Raw genomic sequence first — 24,142 nt, forward strand, 5'->3', positions numbered from 1 at the left:
GAAGGTCAACATGTAATATAAATTTAAATGTTAGGAATTCTTTTCTGAAAGTACGCTATGTGATCAAAAGTATCCGGACAGCTGGCCTCCATCAGTAATGCTGGAATTCAGTATGGTGTTGGCCCACCCTTAGCTTTGATGACAGCTTCCACTCTCGCAGGCTTACGTTCAGTTAGGTGCTGGAAGGTTTCTTGGGGAATGGCAGCCCATTCTTCACGGAATGCTGCACTGAGGACAGGTATCGATGTCGGTCGGAGAGGCCTGGCACGAAATCGGCATTGCAAAACATCGCAAAGCTGCAAGATTCAGGTCAGGACTCTGTGCAGGCCAGTCAGGGATTTTACTGTCCTGTAACCACTCCGACACAGGCCGTGCATTATGAACATGTGCTCGATGGTGTTGAAACGTGCAATCGCCATCTCCGAACTGCTCTTCAACAGTGGGAAGCAAGAACGTGCTTAAAACATCAATGTAGGCCTGTTCTGTGATTGTGCCACGAAAACAACAAGGGGTGAAAGCCCCCTCCATGAAAAACACGACCACACCATAACACCACAACCCTCGAAGTTTACTGTTGGCACTACATACACTGAGAGATGACGTTCACCGGGGATACCCACACCCTGCCATCGGATCACCACATTGTGTACCGTGATTCGTCACTCCACACAACATTTTTCCACTGTTCAATTGTCCAATGTTTATGCTCCTTACACCAAGCAAGACGTCGTTTATCATTTACCTGCGTGATGTGTGGCTTATGAGCTGCCGCTTGACAATGAAATCCAAGTTTTCCCACCTCCCGTCTAACTGTCATAGTACTTGCAGTGGATCCTGATGCAGTTTGGAATTCCTGTGTGACGATCTGGATTGATTTCTGCCTGTTATACATTACGACCCTCTTCAACTGTCGACGGTCTCTGTCAGTTAACAGACGAGGTCGCCTATACGCTTCTATGCTGTACGTGTCGCTTCACGTTTCCACTTCACTGTTTCGGAAACAGTGGACATAGGGATGTTTAGGAGTGTGGAAATCTCGCATACAGACGTATGACGCAAGTGACACCCAGTCAACTGGCAACGTTCAAGTCCGTGAGTTACGCTGAGCGCCGCCATTATGTTCTCTTACGATATCTAATGACTACTGAGGTCGCTGATATGGAGCACCTGGCGGTAGGTGGCAGCACAATGCACCTAATATGAAAAACGTATGTTTTTGGGGGTGTCCGGATTCTTTTGATCACGTAGTGTATTTATTTGAAGTGTGCCCCTCTACGGAAATGAACCGTGGACGATATACAATGCAGAAAAAAAAGAAAATAATAGTGGTGCTACAGCAGAATGCTGAAGATTAGATGTGTAGATAGAGTAAGAATGAGGAGATATTGTACAGGGTGATTCAAAAAGAATACCACAACTTTAAAAATGTGTATTTAATGAAAGAAACATAATATAACCTTCTGTTATACATCATTACAAAGAGTATTTAAAAAGGTTTTTTTTCACTCAAAAACAAGTTCAGAGATGTTCAATATGGCCCCCTCCAGACACACGAGCAATATCAACCCGATACTCCAACTCGTTCCACACTCGCTGTAGCATATCAGGCGTAACAGTTTGGATAGCTGCTGTTATTTCTCGTTTCAAATCATCAATGGTGGCTGGGAGAGGTGGCCGAAACACCATATCCTTAACATACCCCCATAAGAAAAAATCGCAGGGGGTAAGATCAGGGCTTCTTGGAGGCCAGTGATGAAGTGCTCTGTCACGGGCTGCCTGGCGGCCGATCCATCGCCTCGGGTAGTTGACGATAAGGTTTCATAACTAACCTTTTTCGTAGGACTCTCCATACAGTTGATTGTGGAATTTGCAGCTCTCTGCTAGCTCTGCGAGTCGATTTTCCTGGGCTGCGAACAAATGCTTGCTGGATGCGTGCTACATTTTCATCATTCGTTCTCGGCCGTCCAGAACTTTTCCCTTTGCACAAACAACCACCCATTCTCTGTAAACTGTTTATACCAACGTTTAATTCACCACCTATCAGGAGGTTTAACACCCTACTTCGTTCGAAATGCACGCTGAACAACTGTCGTCGATTCACTTCTGCCGTACTCAATAACACAAAAAGCTTTCTGTTGAGCGGTCGCCATCTTAGCATCAACTGACGCTGACGCCTAGTCAACAGCGCCTCAAGCGAACAAATGTACAACTAAATGAAACTTTATAGCTCCCTTAATTCGCCGACAGATAGTGCTTAGCTCTGCCTTTTGTCGTTGCAGAGTTTTAAATTCCTAAAGTTGTGGTATTCTTTTTTAATCACCCTGTATTATACTGGGAAGAAAAGATGTTTATCGCACAACTTGACTAGAAGAAAGAATCGCTTGAAGTAATTGCCAATTTAGTACTGGAGAGAAGTGTGTGTGTATGCGCGGAGGGAGAGGGGGGAGGAGAACTGTAACCGGCGACCAAGGGATGAATATAGTAAGCCGCTTGATAGATGCAAGTAGCATTAGTTATTAGGAAATGAACAGGCTTGCACGGGATAGATTGGCGTGGAGAACTGCACCAAACTAGTTAACGGGATGAACACACCACCACCGCAACAACGACATTAATAACGACGATAAATCACGTTCGATACAAAACACTAGGGTCCCACTGACGCCTCTGCCTGTTTACGCTATCGGCGTGTCGCTACCCTATTGAGTACGGCAGCCGGCGCTCGCTGGCGGGGCCCTACCGTGCGTGTGGCTGAAGTTGGAGTCGAGGTCGAGCTTGTCGTCCTTGTCGTGCAGCTTGTCATGCCGCGGCGACGAGCCGCCCTTCATCGACCGGAAGTACTGGCTCCAGCGCGTGCGGCCCGCGTCCTTCTTCAGCCGCTTCTCCTTCGCTCTTCTGGAACAAGGATACAAAGTGTAACATGCCCACTCTGTCCCGCACAGGTATCGCCGAGATACTGCCGGCCTACAGGGTAATCCGCACAAAAAACACTGGAGGAAAAACGTAGCAACACCAAGAAATAATTAAAGAACAGTAACGAATTTTCGGGAATACATTTTTCTACGCAACATGTGTAAGTGATCAACATCACAATTAATAGAAGCGGGAGATAACCCAATGCAAATGTGAACTGCTGGTACATTATTAACAGGTTTAACCGCCAGAACGTTGAATGGAAGCATTCAGACGTATATGCACTGTGTCGTACAGGTGCCGGATGTCAGTTTGTGAGATGGCGTTCCACGCCTGTTGCGCTTGGTAGGTCAGTACAGGATGTTTGTGGATGGCGCTGGTGTTGTGGACCTATGACGTTCTATATGTGCTCGACTGGAGACAGATCTGGTGATCAAACAGGCCAAGGCAACATGTCGACACACTGTAGAGCAAGTTTTATTACAACAGAGGTACGTGGGCGAGCGTTATACATCCAGGACTGCTGCTCATGAGTGGCAGCACAACAGGCTGAATCACTGCTGTGACAGTTGACGTTCGGGGAGAGGTAATGTTTGCTCCGTTCACTGCTACTGCCTACCATCATGGTATGAGGTCTGATTGGTTCAAATGGCTCTAAGAACTGTGGAACTTAAAATCTGAGTTCATCAGTCCCCTAGACTTAGAACTACTTAAACCTAACTAACCTAAGGACATCACACACATCCATGCCCGAGGCAGGATTCGAACCTGTGACTGCAGCAGTCGCGTGGTTCCGGAATGAAGCGCCTGGAACCGCTCGGCCACAGCGGCCGGCTTATGAGGTCTGAAGATAGTTAAAAACTGACCGAAACCGGTAATCATAATACTTTTTTTTTTTTTTTTTTTTTTTTTTTTGCGGTTGAGACTGTTTGTGTTCATTTCAGGTTGCAGTTGTAGTTCTCCGTGACGGCTAGAACGGATACCAGAGAGCATTAGTGTTGTTAGCGCTTAGTAAGTGGGTTAATTACAAGGTGTGAACAGCGTCAGATGATGAGTGATCACTGCAAAGGTCTCAGAGGTAAAACGTGCTCTTGTGAGCCCGAGTTACCATCCTCTGACAGAGTCTGACAGGGATCTCATTGTTGGTCCCCAATTGGGCAGTATCCAGATTTGTGGGATATTCTGATGCGACAGTGGCTCGATGTTGGACTGCATGGGAACGTGACTCGTCGTCAAGATTTCAGTCGACCGCGACCCAACTCCACAAGGGAGAATCGCTGTATCGTGCACCAAGCACATCATAGCCCCTACACATCCGCACTGGCCATCCGAGAATGCGACTCCTTTCATCCCTCACCATTGGTCAGAGACTAGCAGCACCCGACTAGGGAATTATGCCCCAAGCTTAGGCTGCTAGCACGACAACACAACGGCTGCGTTTGGACCGGTGTCGTGCACGGAAGGCATGGACTACTGACGATTGGCGGCCCGTTGTATTAAAAAAAATGGTTCCAATGGCTCTCAGCACTATAGGACCTAACTTCTAAGGTAATCAGTCACCTACTTAAACCTAACTAACCTAAGGACATCACACACATCCATGCCCGAGGCAGGATTCGAACCTGCGACCGTAGCGGTCGCGCGGTTCCAGACTGTAGCGCCTAGAACCGCTCGGCCAGCCCTTCCGACCATTGTATTCAGCGCAGAATCACAGTTCTGCACTACTGCAGATCACTATCGTCGGTGACTATGGCGGCGACTTGGGGAGAGGTCCCACTCTTTCAGGATAGTAGAAAGGCACAGGATGTGTTACTCTGTGCACCATGGCGTGGGGAGTTACCCAGTATATCTTCTGGTGACGGCAGGGAATTATGACGACACAACGGTAAGTCACAAGCATCCTGCGTCCTTACTTGTTACCTCTGATGCAACAGTATCCTGGTGGCACTCTTCAACAAGACAGTGCTCGTCTGCACATGCCACATGTATTTATGAACTGCCCACATCTCTCTCCAGTAGAACACGTTTGGAGCCATTTCAGACAACTCCGTCCCATTACCAGTATCCAGTATATCAAGGACCACTTGCAACTTTTGTTGGCTAGTTTGCCTGCAGAAGAGATACAACACTTTGATGACAGCCTTCCCAACCATATCAGCGCATGAGTCCAGGACAGAATGGGTGCAACGTCATGCTGCTACGTGAGCTCATACTGCCAAGTTCTTTCTGACTCCATTTTGCAGTCTCTGAAATAATGTCACATGCCATCTCAACACATGAAGTTACATTGGGTTTCCTCCATGGCTTCTGGGTGCTTCACTTTTTTGTCACTGTAGTAATTGTATGTTAGTGACATGGACTGTAGGGAAACCAGAAAAGAAGAAACTCAAAGCATTTGAGATATGGTGCTACAGAGGAATGTTGAAAATTAGGTGGACTGACAAGGTAAGGAATGACGCCGTTCCCGCGGCATCGCTGAGGAAAGGAACATACGGAAAATACTGACAAAAAGACCGGACAGGATGATAGGACATCAGTTATGACATCAGGGAATAACTTCCATCGTACTAGAAGGAGTTTTAGAGTAAAGGAAGACAGAGGTTGGAATACATTCGGCAAATAATCGATGACGTATGTTGCAAGAGATTCTCCTAGATCAGGGCCTCCCAACCTTTTCAGCTGGCGGACCCCTTCTTCAGTCGAAAATTCATGGCGGACCCCTAGTCAGTCAAGAGCACAGGAACTTTAAATTTCAGAGCAAAACCCATGGGAACTGAAAGCTTCTTAATGCAATTACAATGTTCCCAATGACTCCCCCCCCCTCCCCCCGAAGTATCAATAGTCTTTGGTTTAGAGATGAATGAAAGCAACTTGAAATTAACGATCCAATTTGAATTCCCACTGTATCCAGACACTTACTAGTGGATTTACTCCGTTTGTTTAACACACTATAGCCTGATTAATATTATTTGGTAATTGACATTTCACACGTTGGAGCTGCCTTCCTCCAAGAGCAATCGACGTCACGTCCAAACTGTTCGCAGTTGACAAGCTGCCGCCTGTGGTCGTCTGTTCACTTCCACTGTTTGGCTACTGTTGTAACAGTCGTGTGTGTGTGTGTGTGTGTGTGTGTGTGTGTGTGTGTGTGTGTGGTTTTTCATGAAATCCGAAGAAAAATGTTCAAATGTATGTAAGTCTATGGGACTTAACTGCTGAGGTCATCAGTTCCTAGTCTCACACACTATTAACCTAAGTTAAACTTCCGCTAAGGACAACACACACACACACACACACACACACACACACACACACGTGCTCGAGGGAGGACTAGAACCTCCGACAGCGGGAGCCGCACCAATGTTTTCGTTTGCTTTGCCGACTGTCAAATATTATTGCCAAAGATCGAATGTTATTGCCAACTTTCGAGTGCTATACACATGTTTTTCAAAGAAAAAAATAGTGACGAATTTGATTTTCAAATTTTTATTCAATAGTTTTACTCATTATTTTACACGATTTGGTGAAAGGTGACCGCGGACCCCCTAGAAAGAGCCGTCATCCATCCAGTCAGAAGACTGATGGCTAAAAAAAAAGTTAAATACTATGCACGTTAGGCTAATTTTTTATAAAATTAGAATAATTACGATGCTACCTCTCATCATATCTTCTTATTTTTCAGTTGTTATGAGTGTTTTATATTGAATCAATGCCTTACATTGAAATTATGAATGCTTACCAACTCCATTGGATTAATGAGTTGATTATGACAACGTTGCCGTTCTCTTCGATAGTATGCTGACTACAGACGGATGGCTTGTTTAGTGTGGCACCCGAATAATGTTGTATCTCAGCGTTAACACATTTAAAATACATGCTGGATGTCACTTTCGTCAATATATACTGACTATAGCAAATAATCACAGGCTGAGATGAGACAGCTCTATCTAAACCAGTAGACTAGCATAGCAGCAAAGTTGTGTAGTCGATTAACATGAACATTTAGAGTTTTTCGGGTTCTATACGTTTTCTATTACAAATGAAAAGCCAAACTGCAGAAAACAACTATTGCGCAACTCTGAAAACTCATGCACTTCGGCCTCAGTAATTTGTCAGTTTCAATCAAAACGAGGATCACTTTAGATTTTGAGAGGATGTGGAAGAATTACTCTGTTTCCGGCCACAGATGTCCAATTTTAAATCTAGTGTTGGAAAATGTTTCCATCAACATAATTTGTTTCGCGAAGGAAGGAGACGTGCGTACTGGACTGACTGTTCAATTGGGACTACCTGTAGGATGTTGTGTTTTTCGACAAGAGACACAGATTTGAGATGAACGTCAAGCAAAGAAAAAAAAATCTCTAATGGTATCATTCGTTTTTAATGTCCTGTGAACTTTTACAGCATAAAAGAAAATGACCGCTAAATTGATCGTTTTCATCATTGTCTCCACGCCCATGGCCTGGCAGTTTGACAATGATGACTGGCATGGACGTTTTTGCACCTGGAAAGTCTTCAGCCGCAACACCAGAGCTGCAGATTTCGCCCTTCGGTGATAGATGTCTGGTTCGCAAAAATACGACGAAGGTAGCTGGTCGTAGGTTGTGTTCCAAAAATGAACAGCACAGAGACAGAAGCGATGACACTTCCTGCAGGACCTGACGATCATTTTGCAGGACAATGTCCAATCACGTACAGTGCAAGCTGTTACTGATTTGTTTGACTGGTGGGGCTGCTAAGTGCTATACCACCTACTGCACTCCCCTGACTTAAGCCATCGTGAGTTCAACTCGATTTCTAAACTCAAGGAAACACTTCACGGCATTCACTTCAGAACTGCTAGAAATTCGTCGGGCAATAGACCGCGCCGCTCGAACTGTGAACACAACTGGCCCTGCTAAGGGTATCTATCCTACGACTTCCACATCACTGGCAGCGTGTTATACACAATGCTGGTGACTACTCTGAAAGTCAGTTAAACTTTGAAACACGTATCCATTTTGTACGAGCTGTAAATAAATAGTTGCCACTATTAAAGTTTCAACTCTCCTATATGTTATTGTTACCGAGAATTGGAGATATTTATTTCTGAGCAATCTCTTTCGATCTCCGGGTCTCTGTGACGTTCTTTTTTCTTTTTCTTTTTTCAGAATATCGCCTCAATAGTTAACTTGTTGTTGCTGTCGCTGACAGCATTCGATATGAATGCGTACCTGGGCGAGAGCATGCACTACTTCCACACTGCTTGGTTGTTACGAGACAGTTCTGAATGATTTTGTTTATTTATAATGGTAAACTTAAATCTTTTTTCCACTCCATAATCGTTCTAAGTTCATTATTAACTGAACACTACTATCCGAAGGACGCAAGCATGTGTATCGACTCTCCTCTATCAGATTTAACATTTTTAGTGAAGGTCTCGAATAGATATGACAGTCACTTGATTTCGTACCTGATTTATGCTCGTGAGAATAGCACAGTACAGAAAGAAACTCAGAATGAAAAGAAGCGCCTGTAGTTACTTTGTGCCCAAATGGGAATATCGTGATATAAAGAGAGTATGTTAATAGCAAAAACGACACTGGTAAATTTATACGAAAGTAGGAACAAAAACATCCCAGTAAATATTGTCCCGCTAACCGGCCGTTTGTGAGATACAACTGCGAATCTGTGGTTACAAGCCGCCACTGATCTCAGTATGAAATATAGACCTATTGGTGCAAATGCATTTGAAATGCAGACTTTTCGATTGGGTCCCCCATCTAACGGTGTCAGTTTCGCCCGTGGCGTACCTGAACAAGAGTTACAGTACTGCCTTAGCACATCACATAATGGAGTTTATTTTGCACTCACACCTGCTAAAGGTGGTGTTCCACTTGACGTCCTCGCTTTTGGATGCAATGCTGTAGTGAGTTACTAATTCTTTCAAGCACGAGCGAATCGTCTCGCAAAGCTTGACAGGACTGTACAATTCGCTGCTCCCGTTCTTCAACGGGAGTGGACTTTTGACGTGACCGTAGACAGGAAAATCCATAGAACTGAGTTCAGGTGATCTTGGAGATCAAAGTAGAGTTGGCCCTCGTCGACGTATCCGTGTTGGAGAATATTGATACATTTGACGTCTCATTATATTAGCAACCATATGTGACGGTACGCCATTATGTTTGTGGTACGTACTCCAACGTTACGCAAGGGGAACATCTTCCATCAGTTCTGGGAGATTCCGCATGAGAAAGTGAATGTAATCTCGGTCATTAAGGATTTTTGGAAGAATGTGTGTTGAGTGAAACGATTTCTCCAACTACGATTCAATCAGAAATGTTGTTAGTAAGACCTAACAACATCAGATGACGGAGATAAACGATCTGAAGTACTTCTAAATTAAAAAAAAAAAAACTTTACAACTTACTGGCGAAGGTGTGTCAACTCTGTGTTCAGGTACATTTCTGAATGAGCGCGATTCAGAATTTCACTCTGTAACTTCGTTCCTATAGCCAACAGTGTATTGAAAACTTGGCTCATGCATCGCACAAAGTGAGCATCTACGGAATGCACTATCAGACGATGGTATTCTAGGATACAGTGTACGTAGAGAGAGTCTCTAGCTTGAGTGATATGGAGATGGTTGTTTAGCAACTGTAACTAATACTCCACTTTAAAGTCATGTGTTATTGCAATTGAGACAGTTAAAAGATATTATATGAATTTTTCAAAAGTTAGAAAGAAACTTTGCTGATGTTGTGTTTCATGAACAGCGTTTAGGTCCACGTAAAATTTTAGACCAGTTAGTCGAAGACTGAATAGAAAAGTTTACGTTTCAGTTGAATTTGTATTAACTAGAACAATATTTCATAGACACACGTTGGCAATTACCTCGCAAACGGTTCGTTTGCTGAACAGTGTTTAATATAACAATTATTACTGTATTATAATACATACTTTCATCCGTGTCAGTTCTCATTATTAATTATGTTACGCACTGTATAATAGTTCTATAAATACTCTGTCCATGGCGGCTACAATTAGTGTTCAAGAGGTGCAATGGGTTTCGTTAATTAAAGGATTGCGGAAGTGCTATGAAGTGGAGAGATATATTGTCACAAAAATGTTCAGGTGACGTGGAGGTACTAGAGATATGTGGCCAAGAACATAAAACACAAAGGAAAGGAGGAAGGAGAAAGAAAAAGAGAAAGAAAAACGGGCGCCCCGGTAGCTCCGGCTACTGCTCATCCTCCTGCCGACGCCCATACATTTTTGCCCGTCATTTGTCTTCGGAATCTTTTATTCGCCACCGCCCTTCCCAGAGACTTCCCCGAGCTGTAGCCCTCCCCTCTCCTTCCCTACCCGCAGAGCGGTTTCTTCCGTTACTTTTCTTTTTTTCCCCTCTCCTCTTTTTTTCTTTTTGATGGAAGGGTCTTGGTTCAATTTGCTGATCATCCACTGCGCGTCGCCCTCTCTTGCTCCTCTTCCTCCTCCTCCTCCTCGAAGACTTCTTCGCGTCCTCGCGTGCCTCTCCTTCGAGCCCGACCTCGATAGCGGCGCAGCCTTTTCTTCCAGGTCCTACTCGCGCTGCCTCCTCCCACGGCGACGACGCTCGGCGCCCGGATTTTTTCAAAAAGTCCCGGGGGAGACTGCGGAACGTGCAAAGCGCGAGGCGCCGTCAGGACGCTGCGGCGGTGGGGAGCTAGGGAGGGAGGGGGAGGGTAGGCGCTGTGACGTATTGATAGGGAGGACCAATCAGGACGCGTGCCCGGACTTTTGTGCGGCCCGCCGTCGGAAGAAGCCATATTTCTCCCCCCGGCGTCTTGACCGGACCGGCGACGCGGACAAAGAGCGCAGCATCCGCGGCTTCTCGAAGCCGTACGCGGCGCCGGCTGTTTGTCTCGATGCGTCACGGCAACAAGTGATGCGTGACAGCGGCGGGCCGACCGAAGCCCTACCGCCGGTAACGCGACTTATTTCTGGAACCCCCCCCCCCCCCCCACTAAGCTCATACTGCTTACTGCTCGTCACTTATCACCTACAATCTGCAGTATCCCCGCCTCTCAACCCTTTTGCAGCCTAGGTCACTAATGAACGATAGGTTATTGGTAATCGGCAAGTATGTACCTCAGTCGAATCCCGGAGGAAGAAGTAACTTACTGTAATTTTTCCTCCTATCTATGTAATTATGTAGTTATGTAGTTCTCAATTCGTTCGAGCAATCAATCATTCATAATAGGAAACACAGTCATAACTCAGTCACTCAAAATGATTCAGAAATTTTACTTGTTAGAATGAAATCAGGCGATGATTCTTCTTCTCTGCAGGCTCGTGCTTTGCGGCAGTCTGCTAATCTCTACAAATAAAATGCCTCGTATTTTTGGGAGCGTTGTATAATCAGTCGGGAAACCTCAGATCAAGCGGATGTTTGGCTTTGATGAAGTTTAACCTTCCGAAGAAGTAATGGAGCTCTTGGATTATTAAATGCAGGTTCGTATCCAATCTTTCGGAAGTTCCCTTCTGATTAACAACTACGTAATATACCGATGAATATCTTTAATTCTCAAATGTCAAATAATGTAAATTGTTATACACCTTTTGTATGAAGGAGCAATATATATATATATATATATATATATATATATATATATATTTCCCTTTTAATCGTACAATTTCGTATCAGTTATCTTTTGTCATAAATCTCAATATTCAGATTACAATTCTTCAAACAATGCTCAGGCTAATCGGCACGAAGACAATCTCGGAAGCTTTCTTCTAACAACCACCAGAGAGAGTACTACAAAGAATAATTATGCGCTCATGGCATTGCTATTGTATGAAACTACTATGCGCATGGATTCTGCGAGTATGAAGATAGAAAATTAGTAATCGTCATTCATTCAAGGGTAGAAGTGTATCAGAATAATTCATCAATACAAAGAGATATTACATTACAAAAACAGAAAACCTTGACGAGTTGGTATTAAACTAGAACGCTAATATTCCCATGCGTGTGGGATATGGTGATTAAAATCTCATCTCTTGTTGTTGTTGTTTTCAGTCGGAAGACTTATTTGATGCAGCTCTCCACGCTACTCTAGGCTGTGCAAACCTCTCCATCTCTGGACAACTACTGCAGCCTACATCCAATTGAACCTGCTTATTGTATTCGTCTCTTGGTCTCCCTCTACAGTTTTCACCCCTCACACTTCCCTCTAACACTAAATTGATGATTCCCTGATATCTCGGAATGTGTCCTAACAAGTTATCCTTTCTTTTAGTCAAGTTATGCCTCAAAATTCTTTTCTCTCCAATTCTACTCAGTGTTTCCTCATTAGTTACGTTTTACCCATCTAATCTTCAGCGTTCTTCTTTAGCTCCACATTTAAAAGGCTTGTCATCTCGTCTTTTCTGAACTCCTTCTCATCCATGTTTGACTTCCACACAAGGCTACACTCTAGGCAAACACCTTCAGTAACCTCTTCCTAACACTGAAGTTTATATTCGATGTTAATAAATACTCTTTTTCAAGAACGGCTTTCTCGCTTTTGGAAGTCTACCTTTCAATATCCTGTCTACTTCGGCCGTTTGCTTCTCAAATAACAAAATTCATCTACTACTTTTAGTGTCCCATTTCATAATCTAACTCCCTCAACATCTCCTGTTTTAATTCGACTACATTCCATTATCCCTATTTTGTTTTTGTTGATCTTGATCTTATGGCCTCTTTCTAAGACACCGTCCATCTTTTTCAACTGTTCTTCCAAGTCATTTGCTGCCTGGCAGAATGACAATGTCATTCGCAAACTTCCTTTTTTTTTTTTCTCATCGAACGTTAATATACAACCCTGTCTGACTCCCTTCTCAACCACTCCTTCCCTTTCATACCGTTCGACTCTGATAACTGCCGCTGGTTTCTGTACAAGTTGAATATAACCTTTTGCTCCCTGTATTTTACCCCTGATAGCTTTAGAATTTCGAAGAGCGTGTTCCAGTCAACACTGTCAAAAGCTTTCTCTAAGTCTACAAATGCTAGAAACGTAAGTTTGTCTTTCTTTAACCTATTTTCGAAGATAAGTCGTAGAGTTAGCACTGCCTGGAATGTTCCTACATTTCTCAGGAACCCAAATCGATCTTCTCAGAGTTCGGCTTCTACCAGTTTTTCCATTCTTCTCTAAATAATTCGTGTTAGTAACTTGCAGTCGTGCCTTATTAGACTGAATGTTCAGTAACATCCTTATGTGACCGTATGTTCAGTAGAGAGTAAAGACATTCCTGTGGATGAAGAATGGTGTGAGAACATGATGATTATCGAGTGTGAAACCAGATTTCAGCCGCGCGGAGTGGCCGCGCGGTTTGAGGCGCCATGCACTGATTGTGCGGCCCCTCCCGCCGGAGGTTCGAGTCCTCACTCGGGCCTGGGTGTGTGTTGTTATTAACATAAGTTAGTTTAAGTAGTGTGTAAGTCTAGGGACCGACGACCTCAGCAGTTTGGTCCCTTAGGAATTCACAAACATTTTATTTTTCAAACCAGATTTCCTCTTTATCACAAGCAGTCTTCTTAACCAACAGGATACGTAAGCATACATCCTGGTCTGTGCCATTCTTCGAATGTCAGTGATTTCCGATAACTGCTATCAGAGGTTCTCCCAGAAGGTATATAGGAATGTCGCTACAGTGGGAACAGAGTCCGTGGCAGACCTTCGCTTACCCTGGCACAAGGGATATACAGTGTCAGCACAAAATCTTACCATGATTACAAAAATTTACTTCTGACGAAAAATGCCAGACACAGCTACGCGGGTAATTGCAAATAGTACGTTCATTTACGAAGTTTCTCTGGATGCAATTCTACACGTGCTCTGATAGTCTCTTCTCTCGTTCTCTCTGTCTTGTTTGTTACGGGCAGCGTAATTTAGGAGTGCTGTCACAATGGTGCCCATGCAGGAGAAAACACAGTGTGTTTTGAGGTTTCATAAAACACCGCCGCCTATTGCAGATCAGCGACAATTTCTAGGTGCGCCGCGCGGAGTAGCCGCTCGGTGTGAGGCGCCTTGTCACAATTCGCCTGGATCCCACCGTTGGAGGTTCGAATCCTCCCTCGGGCATGGGTGTGTGTTTTGTCCTTAGCGTAAGTTAGTTTAAGTTAGATTAATTAGTGTGTAAGCTTAGGGACCGATGACTTCAGCAGTTTGGTCCCATGAGACATTACCACAAATTTCCATTTTTTTCGAAGTGCTTACGATAAGCGGTAGGCCTGAGGTGGCGACGGTACTCGTCACACCGTGCGCACAGATTCCAACGCAGTCTGCTAAAATCGACGCGTGGTGTCTACAGAGAAACAGACATACTCAGAACACTATGGTGAAGATTTTACAGAAACGGCTGCGTTTCTAGGCATCCATAGTGCAACTCCTGTAGGCTTAGCAGCCAGATGATAGGACAGACGTAATAATTTTTCTAGCGACATTTCTGCGGTACTGCCGCTAAGGAGAAAAATGTATTTATTCTAACAATGCGTGAAACAAGTATTTTGCGTGAATTTCATTACCGAACATATTGCAGGAGCTCGTGCGGGTATCTAGGGGTTCTTACACTTGGATGCCAATGCATTTACTCCAGAACGGTATTTGTGAACTGGGAAACGCCGTTACGAAATACAGTCGTGTACTGCGGGCTGCCGCCTCTCCAGGCCGCTGGCGACACGACCGCAGGAGATGCGAGGTAAACATCACCCCTACAACAAGCGCACCGTCTGTGTTGTCAAACACGTTTCCCGTAGCCGTCACAGCAACACGTACTGCCAACTTCACCGCTAGAGGCACGAGAGTCGCCCCAATTACCGCTGCTATCGTTGGCACCTTTTCTTCCTCCCCCAGTCGCGTGACCACCGATTTCCGCGACAGTTTTCTTCTGCCGAACGGCTATAAATGAAGCAGCCAGGCCAGCCAGAGCCAGTTGACACAGAATAGAGAATAGCTCCGGGCCAAGCCTCGACCATCCACGGTCCCTCATCCGGAACTCCCGTCGCCCCAGCATCTTCCTTCAATCAGAATCGATTCCGAGTCGCCGGCCTGTGTGGCCGTGCGATTCTAGGCGCTTCAGTCTGGAACCGCGTGACCGCTACGGCCGCAGGTTCGAATCTTGCCTGGGGCATGGATGTGTGTGATGTCCTTAGGTTAGTTAGGTTTAAGTAGTTCTAAGTTCTAGGGGACTGATGACCTCAGATGTTCAGTCCCATAGTGCTCAGAGCCATTTGAACCATTTGATTCCGAGTCTTTGCTCTGATACCCAAACCTTCAGATGTCAGACACTCAGATCGGTACCAAACATTGTTTGTCGATAGAGTATCTACCAAAATAACGATTTAGTTCGTGCTGTGTGCTGTCGTCAAGTATAAGATGCGTAAACGGTAATTAAAGTAACAGCGGAACTACAGGGTATAGGGAAACCGTATCTGTGAGCTGTGGATAGGAAGATCGTTGGTAGGCGAGTTGATGCCGGCACGGTGGCTCAACGTGTTCGGTCAGAGAGATACCTGGTTTCTAGAATTAAAAAAAAAAAATTAAGTAAAGGAATCAACAACGAACTTCAACGGATGGTCATGTGACATCTGCTACGACCAAATACAACGAACAAAAAAAATTTAGAGCATTAGACCGTCATACTATAGGTCTCGAGTTCAAAACTCACTGACGCCGATTTGTTTGTAGCTGTCTAAGCGTAATACTGTTATATGGGAGAAAATTTTTCTCACATGTAAACGAACGTTTCGGAGTTTGTAGCAGTACTCTTTTGGCAGCCTGCTTTCGCTTCGTTAGTTGAAAGTAGCAAACCTATGAAGTACATTTGTATAGACAACGTCAGACTTATCTGTACAAATATACTAACGAAGTGAAAGCAGAATGCCAAAAGAACATTGCTACAGACTCCGAAACGTCCTTTTACATGTCAGAAAAATGTTCTCCCATATAACAGTTTCACGGGGAAACTGTTAAAAAAATTATTGCCGTTAGCGAGTTCTGAATTTATTTATTTTTTTTATTTTTTTTACAGAGGGTAGATAACCCTTTGTCTGAACACGCTTAGCTACCGTGTCGGCCAAATTCGCCCCCCAACTATCCTTCTATCCACAGCTCACAGATACAGTTTCCCTATACTCCGTAGTTCTGGTGTTATTTTTAATTAACGTTCTCGCATTTTCTACGGGACGACAGCATACAGCACGAACTAAATCAATGTTTTTGTTGATACTCTATCGACACACAACGTTTGATACCGATCTGAGTGTCTGACATCTAGAGTTTTGGGTGTGAGCCGCGTCCGAGTTCTCCATACTGGCAGCCGAAGCACAGGTTCCGAGTCGTGTCCCGAGACTTTATTCTGCACCTTGTCCGAGTTCTCCACGCTAGGCCCGATGTTGGAACCAAGTAGTGTTTTCAGATCCGATGTTAAGTTTTATTGTACTTCATTTATGAGGGTACGTAAAATTCATTTATTTCTTTCTACCTCGAGCACGTTATTTGTCGTGCCTCTTTCGGTCACGGCACAAAATAAACAATAGCAAGAGTGGTCCAGTAATCACTAGAAGTGAAAATAATGTCTATGTAGACTACACACCCTCTCTTTGGTGGGAATGGAGATTTATATTCTGGTGCAGAAGTCTATAGCAGATTAGAGGTGGACACCAGGCAGGAAACTAAAGATACACAAATATCTCAGAAAAGACTAGAAGTATACTTATTAGCCACTCCTGCAATTTACCAGAATACTTGCTCTCAGGAAAGTAACTTCAGCTTAACTATAATATCTGTACCATATAGAGCCAGAATTTACCAGTATATAGACTGCTGATAGTAATTTGTAAAAGTTACACAAATGCTTGTTTAAACTGTTGGATAAAAACAGCAGCTGGGGGTAATCAGAAACAAAGGTTTCAAGGACAATATTCCTGGAGATTCGTCTGTTATAGAGAAATTAGTAGCGTGACTTAATTCTGATGCATGAGTTGGTAACTGTTCGGTGTTATACACTACTGGTCATTAAAATTGCTACACCAAGAAGAAATGCAGATGATAAACGGGTTTTCATTGGACAAATATATTATACTAGAACTGACGTGTGATTACATTTTCACGCAATTTGGGTGCATAGATCCCGAGAAATCAGTACCCAGAACAACCACCTCTGGCCGTAATAATGGCCTTGATACGCCTGGGCATTGAGTCAAACAGAGCTTGGATGGCGTGTACAGGTACAGCTGCCCATGCAGCTTCAACACGATACCACAGTTCATCAAGAGTAGTGACTGGCGTATTTTGACGAGCCAGTTGCTCGGTCACCATTGACCAGACGTTTTCAATTGGTAAGAGATCTGGAGAATGTGCTGGCGAGGGCAGCAGTCGAGCATTTTCTGTAGCTAGAAAGACCCATGCAGTACCTGCAACATGCGGTCGTGCATTATCCTGCTGAAATGTAGGGATTCGCAGGGATCGAATGAAGGGTAGAGCCACGGGTCGTACACATCTGAAATGTAACGTCCACTGTTCAAAGTGCCGTCAATGCTAACAAGAGGTGACCGAGACGTGTAACCAATGGCACCACATACCATCACGCTAGGTGATACGCCAATATGGCGATGACGAATACACGCTTCCAATATGCGTTCACCGCGATGTCGCCAAACACGGAAGCGATCATCATGATGCCGTAAACAGAACTGGATTCATCCGATAAATGACGTTTTGCCATTCGTGCACCCAGGTTCGTCGTTGAGTACACCATCGCAAGCGCTCCTGTCTGTGATGCAGCGTCAAGTGTAGCCGCAGCCATGGTCTCCGAGCTGATAGTCCATGGTGCTGCTCACGTCGAACTGTTCGTGCAGATGGTTGTTGTCTTGCAAACGTCCCCATCTGTTGCCTCCGGGATCGAGACGTGGCTGCACGATCCGTTGCCGCCATGCGGATAAGATGCCTGTCATCTCGAATGCTAGTGATATGAGGCCGTTGGGATCCAGCACGGCGTTCCGTATTACCCTCCTGAACCCACCGATTCCATATTCTGCTAACAGTCATTGAATCTCGACCAACGCGAGCAGCAATGTCCCGATACGATATACCGCAATCGTGATAGGCTACAATCCGACCTTTATCAAAGTCGGAAACGTGATGGTATGCATTTCTCCTCCTTACACGAGGCATCACACAACGTTTCACCAAGCAACGCCGGTCAACTGTTGTTTGTGTATGAGAAATCGGTTGGAAACTTTCCTCATGTCAGCACGTTGTAGGTGTCGCCACCGGCACCAACCTTGTGTGAATGCTCTGAAAAGCTAACCATTTGCATATCACAGCATCTCCTTCCTGTCGGTTACATTTCGCGTCTGTAGCACGTCATCTCCGTGGTGTAGCAATTGTAATGGACAGTAGTGTAGCCAGCCAGTGCTAGTTGTAGGTAAACACAAATGGAAACTCATTTTTGAAAATTGATCTCATGAAGAAATACGATCAATTATTCGATTTCTGTGGGTGAAACACGTGATCGCTGCTGAAATTCATTAGCAGCACGTGGAGGTGTACGGAGAGACTATAATGTCTCGTCAGCAAGTCGTAAAAAGGCATCCCAAGTTTGCGGCCGTTAGAGAAAACTGGAATCGCAGTGGTCGACCCGGACGGATTTGAACAAAGATCGCGTGGACGAACTGATTCCGGACAACAGTTCAGTCACGTCATGGCATATCCTACATTACACACTGGGCAAGTGTCCGACGTTAACATCGTGTAGCGAGGCATGGGCGTCCGACACCTAATCGTGGTTTCATTGTCCTTCAACAACTTTTAATAATAGATACTCATTACAGCAGCAGGCGAACAGTCGACGAACTTCGCCGTCTGCGATATGATCAGCCGCAGGGGCCAGGCCAAATCAACGTGCCATCTGTTAAGGCCGCCTATGTCACTGGATTTCCGAATTTGGGACCCGTGTCGCGGCTAGAATGTTTTCCCATTCGCCTCTGCTCCACTTGAATACTTCCTAGACAGCGTCACGTGTCTGCGGTGTCACAAGTGACATCCAATCTTTTAGTGTGCAGTGGTTATAATGTTCTGGGTCATCAGTGTATAAACCGACTACCACATGGCTAGAAGCTCTCTTTTACGAACAGTTCGACGACGTTTGCAGCAGCATGGACTATCAGCTCGGAGACCACGGCTACGGTTACCCTTAACGCTGCATCACAGACAGGAGCGCTTGCGATGGTGTACTCAACGACGAACCTGGGTGCACGAATGGCAAAACGTCATTTATCGGATGAATCCAGTTCTGTTTACGGCATCATGATGATCGCTTCCGTGTTTGGCGACATCGCGGTGAACGCATATTGGAAGCGTGTATTCGTCAACGCCATATTGGCGTATCACCTAGCGTGATGGTATGTGGTGCCATTGGTTACACGTCTCGGTCACCTCTTGTTAGCATTGACGGCACTTTGAACAGTGGACGTTACATTTCAGATGTGTTACGACCCGTGGCTCTACCCTTCATTCGATTCCTGCGAAACCCTACATTTCAGCAGGATCATGTACGACCGCACGTTGCAGGTCCTGTACGGGTCTTTCTGGATACAGAAAATGTTCGACTGCTGCCCTTGCCAGCACATTCTTCAGATCTCTCACCAATTGAAAACGTCAGTGAATGGTGGCCGAGCAACTGACTCGTCACAATACGCCAGTCACTACTCTTGAAGAACTCTGGTATCGTGTTGAAGCTGCATGGGCAGCTGCACCTGTACACGCCATCCAAGCTCTGTTTGACTCAATGCCCAGGCGTATCAAGGCCGTTATTACGGCCAGAGGTGGTTGTTCTGGGTACTGATTTCTCAGGATCTATGCACCCAAATTGCGTGGAAATGAACTCAGAAAAATGGTTCAAATGGCTCTGAGCAATATGCGACTTAACTTCTGAGGTCATCAGTCCCCTAGAACTTAGAACTACTTAAACCTAACTAACCTAAAGCCATCACACACATCCATGCCCGAGGCAGGATTCGAACTTGCGACCGCAGCGGTCGCGCGGTTTTAGGAAATGCAATCACATGTCAGTTCTAATATAACATATTTGTCCAATGAATACGCGTTTATCATCTGTATTTTTTCTTGGTGTAGCAATTTTAAAGGCCAATAGTGTATAATGAGATGTACGGACTACGATGTATACATAAATGAATGAAGAATATCATGTCCTCTATTGGGCGTGGAACACACCGGAAAGATCTTTTGAGAGAATGTGTAAGTTAGAGGTGGGCTAGGCTTGAATCACTCACCTGTTCTGGAACCAGACCTGGACGACGCGCATGTCGAGGCCGGTGTCCTGGCTGAGCTGCTCGCGCACGTGCCTCGCCGGCTTCGGGCTGTTGTTGTACGCCAGCTTCAACGTCTCCAGCTGCTTCGCCGTGATCGTCGTCCGCGGCCGCTTGTTCGGCTGGTCCCCGTCCAGGCACGCACCGTCTGCAACACACACGCAAACCATCACACCATCTCGACCGTCACTGCCGAACTGGTTACTGGTACCAACATTTGAGAGGGCTGCTATGTGGCAATGCATGTTTCCTCGGCGAATTCCGGTGACGAAATCTTCTCGAGTTATCGTGGTGCCGTACTGTCGCAGCGTTTCGACCAATTACCTACTCGTCATCTTCAGGCGATGTTTGAGGATGGTGAGCAAGAAACTCGTCGAAACATTGGGACAGCACGAACTCACGACTCGTCTTATAATCTGAGAAGATCGAGGGTGTGCATAATGTTTTAACTATCATCTCGATAAAAATAAAATTACATAACTTTTCTCTAGTTTGCAGGTTCCTCTCCAGTCCTAGTACAAATTTAAATCTTCCCGCCACACTACCGCAGCAATCCCGCTAGCGGGAAGAACACTGCAGAAATCCAATCCCGAGCTGATGGAAGTGTGCAGCAGCGATGTTCCATCTCATAACGCAGTGGTTAGGTTCTGCAGCCGCTTTCAGTGTGGCTACGAAGTCTGAATGAAGAAGATCGCAGTAACAGAGATCATATATCTGTGCAGAAACGGGAATCACAAGAGAAAAGGAGGACTTGGTGGTCGAAGATCTGTGTGTCACCATCGAGTGGTAGTGGAAAAGTGAAAACCAGTCATGGGTTTGTTTTCAGCGTCTTGTACGACGTTCTGAACATGTCGAAGATATTCCCCAGCTGGGGTTCGCGACTGCTCACTCGCTTTCAGAAAACCAGTAGAACCGAGACAGCTACGGAAATGTTGCAGTGTTCGACCAATCCAGATAACTTTTTTAGCCACCTTATCACCACTGTCGAGAGCTAAGTGTAGCACATGGACTCTGAGAGAAAGGAGCAAAACAAGCAGTGGAAACATTCGGTTTCATAACCGTAAAAAAAAAAAAAAAAAGGCGAAGACCCTACCCTCATCGGGATAGGTGGTGATTCTGAGAGTTTTCTTGGCACCAACATGGTGCGGTGGTAATATACTATGCTCGTAAGTGGCAGACGGTCACTGGAGCTTACAACCGAGATCTGGCGAGTGTACAGGAGGCTGTCAAGGTGAACCGTCGCCGCAAGCTGCCCAAGGGTGTTCAACGAGAAGCCTCAGACTGTATTGCGCAGGGCATTATCATACATGCTGCTTCTTTGGGATATCAAAGTTTGCTTCACCTCCCCTGTCCCACCCCTCCTCTGTATTCCCCTGAATGGCACCCGGTGACTCCGTCATTGCTCCTCGGACGAACGAACCATTGCGTTCAAGCATTTATAGTAGGACGAAGAGATCTTCGAGATGAAACGTTTCCCGAGGAAAAAAAATCCATCCCTTTGGTCTACGTCAAGTGATACAGCGTTTGAAAAATGTGTGGTATTAAATGGTGAATATATAGAGAGACACTAATAACACCATTATATTTCGTGTTTTTTCCCTTTGAGGTGATAATGAAAACGTTGTGATTGCCCGCGCCTACCTGCAACAGATGATTAGTAAGGCAACAGCAACAACGGAAAACGAAGAGAGAAGTGGCCTAATGAGAAATGACGTAAGACATGTAAGCAGTCTTTCTCCCCTCTTGTCCAACAGGGACGTTAAAGAAACAGTGACGGTAATAGGAAAATGATTCAGGAGCAGAGGTTTTAAAATTCACGGTGAAAGGATATCAATGATAGGATTTGCTGATGATTTTCTTGTCCTCAGCGAAAGTGAGGAAGAATTGTAAGATTTGTTGGACGAAAACCACAGGCTGTAGAGGGAATAATATGCATAGAGAATGAACGAAAGGAAGTCGATATAATGAGGAGTGGCAAAAATAAGCAAAGCGATAAACTTAACCCAAAAATAAGGATACGAAGTAGATGAAGGACTTTATCTACCTCGAAAGCAAAATAACGCGTTGGAGACGAAGAGCATTGAAGAAGCAGACTACCATAGACAAAGAGTACATTCCGCGCTAAAAGAAGTTGACTAATACCAAACATCGGCCTTAATTTGTGGAAGGCATTTCTGAAAATGTACGTTTGAAGTACTGAACTGTATGGAAGAGAATCATGCACCGGGGGAAAGATGGGAAAGAAGACAAGTAAAAAATGTCGTGTGACTAGGGCCTCCCGTCGGGTAGACCGTTCGCTTGGTGCAATTCTTTAGATTTGACGCCACTTCGGCGACTTGCGCGTCGATGGGGATGAAATGATGATGATTAGGACAACACAACACCCAGTCCCCAAGAGGAGAAAATCTCCGACTCAGTTGAAAATCGAACCCGGGCCCATAGGAGTGACATTCAGTCGCGCTGACCACTTAGCTACCGGGGGCGGACAGAAGACAAGTGAAGCATCTGAGATGTCACACTAGAGAATGCTGAAACTTAAGTGTACTGACAAGATAATAAATGAGGATGTTCTCCGTAGACCTGGGGGGCGAAAGGAATCTCTGAAAAACGGTGATTACAAAAAAGGGACAGCATGAGAAAACATGTGTTGAGACACCAGGGAATACCTTCCATCCTACTAGAGGACAAAAACTGTAGAAGACAGCGACTGAAATGAATCCAATGAACAATTGTGGACGCTTTGTGGCCGAGAGGTTCTAGGCGCTTCAGTCGTGTACCGCGCGACCGCTACGGTCGCAGGTTCGAATCCTGCCTCGGGCATGGATGTGTGTAATGTCCTTAGGTTAGTTAGGTTTAAGTAGTTCTAAGGTCTAGGGGACTGATGACCTCAGATGTTAAGTCCCATAGTGCTCAGAGCCATTTTTTGAACAACTGTGGATATTTGGTGTAAGTGCTTCTCTGGGGACGAAGAGACTGGCACAGGATAGGGAGTTGTGACGCGTCCTGTCATCGCATCAAACAGGATATGGTTACCTCACTCATCCTGTTCCCCCCAAAAAATCTTTACTTTGAACCCAATCACTGTGTCTCATTTTCACGTGTGACCATGGTACATGCTGATGTAATAATCCTCTTCTGTACTTAGCGTAGTGTCGAAAGTGCATCTACACTCCTGGAAATGGAAAAAAGAACACATTGACACCGGTGTGTCAGACCCACCATACTTGCTCCGGACACTGCGAGAGGGCTGTACAAGCAATGATCACACGCACGGCACAGCGGACACACCAGGAACCGCGGTGTTGGCCGTCAAATGGCGCTAGCTGCGCAGCATTTGTGCACCGCCGCCGTCAGTGTCAGCCAGTTTGCCGTGGCATACGGAGCTCCATCGCAGTCTTTAACACTGGTAGCATGCCGCGACAGCGTGGACGTGAACCGTATGTGCAGTTGACGGACTTTGAGCGAGGGCGTATAGTGGGCATGCGGGAGGCCGGGTGGACGTACCGCCGAATTGCTCAACACGTGGGGCGTGAGGTCTCCACAGTACATCGATGTTGTCGCCAGTGGTCGGCGGAAGGTGCACGTGCCCGTCGACCTGGGACCGGACCGCAGCGACGCACGGATGCACGCCAAGACCGTAGGATCCTACGCAGTGCCGTAGGGGACCGCACCGCCACTTCCCAGCAAATTAGGGACACTGTTGCTCCTGGGGTATCGGCGAGGACCATTCGCAACCGTCTCCATGAAGCTGGGCTACGGTCCCGCACACCGTTAGGCCGTCTTCCGCTCACGCCCCAACATCGTGCAGCCCGCCTCCAGTGGTGTCGCGACAGGCGTGAATGGAGGGACGAATGGAGACGTGTCGTCTTCAGCGATGAGAGTCGCTTCTGCCTT

General features: G+C 45.6%; 1 protein-coding gene across 1 annotated transcript in view; it reads right to left on the minus strand.

Annotated features, from left to right (window-relative positions):
• The window catches only part of LOC126262625 (LIM/homeobox protein Lhx3), a 221,824-nt gene that overhangs the window by 101,356 nt on the left and 96,326 nt on the right, over nucleotides 1-24,142 (minus strand). Inside the window, exons 4-5 of the mRNA XM_049959383.1 lie at nucleotides 20,213-20,396; nucleotides 2,741-2,895 (exon numbers count right to left, since the gene is read on the minus strand). Of these exons, the coding sequence (XP_049815340.1) occupies nucleotides 2,741-2,895; nucleotides 20,213-20,396 (339 nt within the window). The remainder of the gene's footprint in view (nucleotides 1-2,740; nucleotides 2,896-20,212; nucleotides 20,397-24,142) is intronic.

The sequence above is a fragment of the Schistocerca nitens genome, chromosome 6 (assembly GCF_023898315.1).
Source record: "Schistocerca nitens isolate TAMUIC-IGC-003100 chromosome 6, iqSchNite1.1, whole genome shotgun sequence".
In the NCBI taxonomy this organism is placed as follows: Eukaryota; Metazoa; Arthropoda; class Insecta; order Orthoptera; family Acrididae; genus Schistocerca; species Schistocerca nitens.